Source organism: Perca fluviatilis, chromosome 17 (genome assembly GCF_010015445.1).
Source record: "Perca fluviatilis chromosome 17, GENO_Pfluv_1.0, whole genome shotgun sequence".
Classification (NCBI taxonomy): Eukaryota; Metazoa; Chordata; class Actinopteri; order Perciformes; family Percidae; genus Perca; species Perca fluviatilis.
Window position 1 is genome coordinate 7905340 of NC_053128.1, and position 7256 is coordinate 7912595.

Sequence of the window (7256 nt, forward strand, 5' to 3'; positions counted from 1 at the left end):
CAAAGATTGTTGTTCCCATCAGTCACTCAGACACAAAAACATAGGAAAATAGGGTCCAATTTGAGAAAACCCCTTTAAGTTACCCTTTTAAGTTGAGTTTTAGTATTATATTAAATCATACTTTTAGTTACAACAGTCCAAGAGTCCAACACTTTAATGTACATTGATTTGATTTTCATAGTCAACTTTTTTATATTGTCAAATGGAACATAAATGTTTGTTAGAAGAGAGGAGGGTGATGCTGCAACACTGCTTCTGGTAATTGAACCTTATTTTCTTCACCACAGGTCGACCTTGTGAAAAGCATACAGCGCTCCATTTATGGACTTCAAACTAACGTCAATCACGAGGTTCGGGTCCGGTGCAAAATGCTCGCTGGGAAAGAGTTTGGAGAGTTCAGCGACTCTTTATTTGTGCTCGTCCCATCTAAAAGTAAGCACTCGCTGCCTGGATAGACGAAGCTGTCAGACATGCTGTTATTAAGGTTTTTCAATTTTACATTAAACCTTGAGAGGTCTATTCACGGTGATGCTCAGCTGCAGCCCTCTCCGAAAAGGTCCCGCCTCCTTTCACTGAGCATCCGAATCATTACATGAAAAGAAATATTCCAGTTATTACCTGTGTGAGCTTCTCAACGTTGTAATCAGAACATGTACCAGTAGCCACGTGTGAATCCAGCTCCATTTCATCCCTAAATAGCGATCATTTTACATTGATGAAAACGGTAAGCCATAGCCATTGCACAAAAACCAGCAGAAGAACAATTATCTCAGTATTAACTATCTTTTTATAGACATGTCAATATTGCTTAAAGACTCTTCTGTCCTGCTTGCAGTACAAAAAAAAGTTAGAAGTTGATCCAAGGTGTACCGGAGACGTTTTAGAGCAGAGACGCCCCAACAGTCATTTCCTGTATCTGTGTCACGTGGGTTTCGCCACTGCCTCGCCTTTTTAGTAGACTAGCGGCAGGTCCTGAGTTTAGTCCAACGGGAGAAGTGAGCGTGAACACAGATTATGTCCGATTCTTTCGTCCCATAGTCACCAAAATAAATATTGGACCCGTTTTTTTTTTTTTTTTAGAAGCCACATATCTCCAGGACATTCTGACACTAAAACACAGATAAGCTAACGTCAACTAATGTTCGCTAACGCCTTAACACAACTTATTCTCGTAAAATGGTAAATAGGGTTTTTGGCCGTGTAAATATCTAATGTTAGCAAAAGAAAGTATTTATCAATTATGCCAATATAACTTTTCATCCATCCACACGACGTTCACTACACTTTCAAACGAGGCCACGGCCATTTAGGAGACAGGCAGTGTGTACCGTTTAAAGTGCTCATATTATGCTCATTTTCAGGTTCATAATTGTATTTAGAGGTTGTACCAGAATAGGTTTACGTGGTTTAATTTTCAGAAAACACCATAAATGTGTTGTACTGCACATTGCTGCAGCTCCTCTTTTCACCCTGTGTGTTGAGCTCTCTGTTTTAGCTACAGAGTGAGACATCTCACTTCTGTTCCATCTTTGTTGGGAGTCACACATGCGCAGTAGCTAGGTAAGGACTACTAGCCAGTCAGAAGCAGAGTATGAGGGCGTGCCACGCTAGCAGCTAGGCGAGCATTGTAACGTGTGTTACAAAGTGACCACGTTTGTCTCTGAAGTAAAGGCTGGACTACAATAGAGCTGTTTGGAGCAGTTTGTGAACAGTGTTTTCTCTTGGAGATGGTAAGTCCCTTTGGGGGGGACTTTGGGCTTTTTCACTTTGTAAACCTATAACGTGCACAAAAAGATATATAATAGAATAAAGGAAAGGGGAAAAGCCAAAAAGCATAATATGAGCACTTTAATACCATTGGCGCAGCGTGTAATGCTCTTTAGTGATAGAGAATCTTTGGGCGTACCTCCATTTCTTTACCCAAATAAAGATGGCAGCCGTAAAAGAAGGCTGCTTACTGCATTAAAAGACTTGCTACCTCTTGGCTCTGTGAGGCTGTACTTAGTGCTTTGAGCTAAATGCTAACATCTTCATGCTAACATGCTCACAATGCCAATGCTAACACGCTGATGTTTGCTCGCAGGCAAAATGTTCATTTCAGTTTAGCATATTAGCATGCTAAAATATGCACAGCTGAGGCTGATGGGAATGCCATTAGTTTTGCAGTTATTTGGTCATAAATCAATGTGTATATATCATTTGGTCAAAAGTATGGGGACTACAAATTACACTTCATCACGCATGTCAAGTGGTGGACTAACTGAATGACCAAACAATTTATGTAATGTTTGTAAGAGATGCACAAACTGTTCTGCTGTGAATCTTATGTTATAAGGAAAATGCACAATATGATACAATACAGTAGCAATTATAAAAGATGCTAACTATTTGATATCAGAGAATGGTACAGGTCTGAATCAGGTTATTCTAAAGCTCCTTTCAGACAGCCCCCTCATTACAAACAGTAAATGCAATGGCAAATTTACATAAGCCTCTTATCTGAATAAGCGCCTGAGCCACTTGTACGGAACATTTTATGTCTGAAGGACAGATCCTCTACATTAACAGATAAATAAAGCAAGAAAAATAAGCGATGTTATGTATTTCATATCTGAAAAGGGCTTCTGTGATGCATGGATTTGTCAACAGGAACCCTAAACATAGCCTTTCATGGCCTGTTTTTCAATAAACCATTTATTTATATTGATGATTTTCGGATGTAATGTATGAAAGCATATACGTAATTTGTGTGCATTTCTTTCCCCAGTTTCGAGCTTACCAGTGGTGGCCTTGCTCGTCTTTGGTGCCCTGTGCTTAGTGACCATCATGATGTTAGTGATCATATCGCAGCAGGAAAAGTGAGTATTTCACAACCATCCGGATTTCTGTGTAGGTGTGAATAGAAGGTTGGAGGAAATGAGGAAGTGCAGTCTGCTGCTCTGTTAGCAGTACACTGTGTGGGCTGCTAGACCTTGAAAATCATCAGGGGTGTCTTTCAAAGCTATTAAACAGCGAGACATCCTGTACATCTGCTCAGCTATGTTTATACTGAAGTGTGTTTTTTTTAATTTTTTTTATTGCTATTTATGTGTTTTATTTTTTTATTTCCCTAAGGTTGATGGTTTTTCTTTTGCCTCCTGTTCCTGGACCTAAAATAAGAGGAATTGACCCTGAACTACTCAAGGTATTTATCTCAATGTTATTATGCGGGACCATGCCTTGTCCTAATTTACTAGTACACTCTGTATTAAAGTGATTCTTCAGCTTAAATGGAACAGGGAAACCATTTTCAGAAAACGTTCCCAGCTGAGCTTTTGACTTAATTTTTTACGTTTAGTTTTTTTAAATAAAAAGAATAAAAACCTTGGTCTGTCGATTTGGTCATCTGTACATTTTGTCGTCATTCCCAACTTTGAAAATTAAAACTTAAAGAATGATTTCACCATAATCACACAATTCCTAAACACGTTTAGGGCTGACCGTTTGCTAAAAGACACCATTATAGAGGACTTGAAGAAACTCGCTAGCTTAGCAACAATAACACTACAAACAACCCATAATGCTTTTCACTTCAAGTCCAAGGTGATGTCTTGAAATGTCTTGTTTTGTCAGTCCAAAACCCCCCCCCGAAAATGATCAGCTCAATATGATATAAAACAGAAAAAAAGAACAGGAAAAGTCTATCTTCGAGAGGTTGAAAACAGCATTTTTGCGTGAAAAATTACTTCTACGATGTGGCCGGGTTGGCTCAGTGGGTAGAGCAGGCGCACATGTACTGAGAGGTTTATATAATAAACCTGAGGTGTGAGGATTTCCTGCATGTCTTCCCCCACTCTCTCCCCCTAGCTGTCCTGTCAAAAATGAAAGCTGGAAAAAAGCCCCAAAAAAATGACTTCTACGACAAATCGGTTATCAAAATAGCTGCCGATGATTTTTTTTCTCTCTGCCGACTAATGGATTAGTCGGCTCTAATCGTGAGCGTGTTTTATCGTAACGCCATCGTATCGACTCTCTTTTCTTTACCACAGAAAGGGAAGCTGCGGGAGTTGACATCCATCCTGGGCGGCCCTCCTGATCTGAGGCCGGAGCTGTACTACAACGACCCGTGGGTGGAATTCATCGACCTGGACATAGAGGAGCAGAACGAGCGACTGACGGACCTGGACACGGACCGTCTGGTGGAGCGCTCGCTGTCCTCCGGCAACTCTCCCCTGTCCATCGGCTTCAGAGACAACGACGACTCGGGCCGGGCCAGCTGCTGTGACCCCGATCTCCCCAGCGAGCCGGAAGCGTCGCCGTTCATTCGTCTGATCCCAAACCAAACCCGATGCGAGGACCCGTCGCGCCCGACCGCCTGCGAGCCGAGCCCCCCGGTCCAGAGCCCCACAACCGGGGAGCCTCGGTCTGTAGCACCGGGCCGAGAGGCGCTGTACACCAAAGTGAGCGAGGTGAGGCCTTCTGGCAAAGTGCTGCTGTCGCCCGAGGAACAGACTAGCCGAGACACCGAGAAAGACGCCGCGGCGCAGAAAGAGAAAGACAAAAACCAGTTCCGGCTCCTGGTGGTGAATCCGGATCCCGCCGGTTACACCTCAGAGCTCAACGCAGGGAAAATGAGCCCTGGATTGTCCACGGGAGACACGAGCGAACCCTGCCAGACAGGCGGAGACTTGAGCTATTCACCATCCCGCGAATCGGATGGCACCCCCATGTCCCCTCTTTCCCCCGCGCCGGTCTACACCGTGGTCGAGGGTGTCGACAGGCAGAACAGCCTTTTACTGACTCCCAACTCGACACCAGCCCCCCAGCTGGTAATCCCAAAAGTCATGCCGACGCCAGGCGGCTACCTGACCCCTGAGCTTATGGGAAGCATCACGCCCTAGGTCAGCGGTGAACTTGCATAAAGTTAAGACTTTTCAATCCAAGGCACGGATAAGCTTAGGAACAGTCTCGGAGAGTGACTATTAAGGGGGCCCAAGGTTGAGTGTTGAATATCAGGTCTCCTAAAATACTTGGAGGACATCTGTGCCTGTCCTGCCAGCTGCCACCACCTCTGTCCACCCCCCACCACCCCGACATGGCTGTAAAGGGTTAGTTGCAGGTTTGGTATGAGGGATGGAAGAGCATGTAAAAATGTGGGGGTTTTTTTTCAGCAAAATGGCAAAGAGAAAGTCTATCATTCATAGGGTTTGGCATCGTTTGGATTCTAACAATTCCAATTCTGATTCTTCTTTTGGATTCCGGTTCTTATCAATTCCGATTCTCTGAGGGATGGAGTTGAATCGGGCCACATGCTCATTTCACAGATGAGAGGAAAATGGTATTTTGATTCAAGGGTGATTTGCAGTTTTACTGGGCTTTTTCTATGTAAAATAAAGCCACGCTGACTGCAACCAGGGCTTTAAATTAACTTTTTTAATCACCAGCCAACATGGCTTGTAGATTTTTTAATTAACCAGCCAATCAGATTTACCACTAGCCACGTTTTTTTTTTTTTTTTTTTGCCTAACTAACTTTACTGTAGTTTCAGCCCGAGTGGTTTGTTTGGTTCCGTTCGTCTTATCCTTTTCAGCGTAGCTCGTAATCGCTAGGCACGTGGCTAACAGTTGTCTGACACATCACAACTTACTGTTCATGGGAAATGTAGGATTAGCACCACAAGCAGTGTTGTCAGATAAATATTACCTTTCCAAGGCAAAAACACACAAAACCGTCCCAAATTTCTTGGCAGAAAAGAGATCAATCCGGAAACACTGACTTGTCGCATCGTTTCTGCACCCTGCCGATTCAAACAGACACCTCGCTTCATTCATCACCAGCCAAATTGGCTAGGTACTTTAAAATGTTACCCACCAAAGTTTACTTTTACCCGCATTTGGCGGGTGTCAATTTAAAGCCCTAACTGCAACACAACAAGCCCACGGAAGTACGTTGGCCGCTACGGAAATCCCAAACTTGCGCATTAAACTTGGATCTGATGATCAGATTCTAAACCAAATTTTCGAAACGATTTCATTAAAAAAAACTAAATATTCCATTGGAAACATAATGTTTGAAACGACTCCAAGTTGTAACCGGTTCTCGATGCCGTCCCTATCATTTGGAGTCAAATTTCTGTCTAATGTCCAATATTTACTCTCCTTTAACTCGTCTGGTTTGGTTTCTGAAAAATATTTGTCTCTTCTAGCAGCTAAATGCTCTACAGTCTTCACCAGCTAGTCACTCATTTTGAGTGTCTGCAGTTTGGTGCTATAAGCCAAAACAGGCTAAAAAGCTCTAAAGAGTTGCAGAGTTGGTGGCAATTTTCTGTGGTTTTGTCACTAGGAGTCCCATCTTTGACATTATAGGTAGTCATTTAGTTCAGTGTTCACATAGAAAATATTGAAATAAGCTTTAAATAAGAGTACATTTAATTGTACCGTCACATGGTTCCTTCTTATCATCTTGTACATATCAAAAGCTTTCATTTTGATAAAATCAGGTCATATCTACTCTGTGAATGTTCCTTTTATGAATCCAACATTTTTGTATGCTTTTCATAATGTTTTCATTCCTTTTTCAGGCTTTACGGTCAATATTGCCACATGGAAAATGTTATTTAACTGATAAGAAACTCAGCCTTTTTTTATACTCAGCCTTATTGGGGTTCATATATCATGTCTGTGCCAACACATGAAAAGTAAAATGCAGCATGGCATGTAAAATGATCACCTGAAAATATTGGATGCTTATTCTTTTGATGCCATTAACATAGCATACCCTATTTTTTTTTATTTATTTTCTAAACTTTGAAATGTTTTCAGAGCCGACAGCCGAAATAATTTGAATTGTCAGTCTTATGCTCAGTCAGTGTTTTTTCTTTTTGAGTGCATAAGTTTGTATTTTTCAGTTGCTTTCTGGTTGGCATACATTTCATGCAAATTTGTAAAGTTACTGCGTTATAACTGATCAAGTGTAACAAATAAACAACTTTCATACTTTATCCCATTTGTCTTGTTATTAATAACAGCTTGTACGACATTTCAAATGTTGTTAGAGTGTACTAAGAGGAATACTTTTATTCAATGGTGTAAGAAGTAGGCCTACACCTTTTTTTATATCAAAGTAGCAGCAATGCATTGGGAAAATACCCTATGTAAAATACTAAGGTAGGAGATAAATGTCCTGCGTTGAAATTGGAATGTTAATATCCATTAACAGTAAAATGTTATTGTAAAACAAATATTGATGTATACCATGTAAATCTGAATGTAAACACA

The 7256-nt window shown here is 41.5% G+C and overlaps 1 protein-coding gene across 5 annotated transcripts in view; it reads left to right on the top strand.

Moving 5' to 3' along the window:
- ghrb (growth hormone receptor b) overlaps positions 1 to 6979 on the top strand; it is a 39876-nt gene extending 32897 nt beyond the window's left edge. For all 5 annotated transcript variants that reach the window (XM_039779303.1, XM_039779302.1, XM_039779304.1 and 2 more), the window contains 4 exons: positions 288 to 432; positions 2768 to 2858; positions 3115 to 3184; positions 4029 to 6979. In XM_039779303.1, coding sequence (XP_039635237.1) covers positions 288 to 432; positions 2768 to 2858; positions 3115 to 3184; positions 4029 to 4880 — 1158 coding nt within the window. In that variant the 3' untranslated portion in view covers positions 4881 to 6979. The remainder of the gene's footprint in view (positions 1 to 287; positions 433 to 2767; positions 2859 to 3114; positions 3185 to 4028) is intronic.
- Positions 6980 to 7256: the final 277 nt, after the last annotated feature.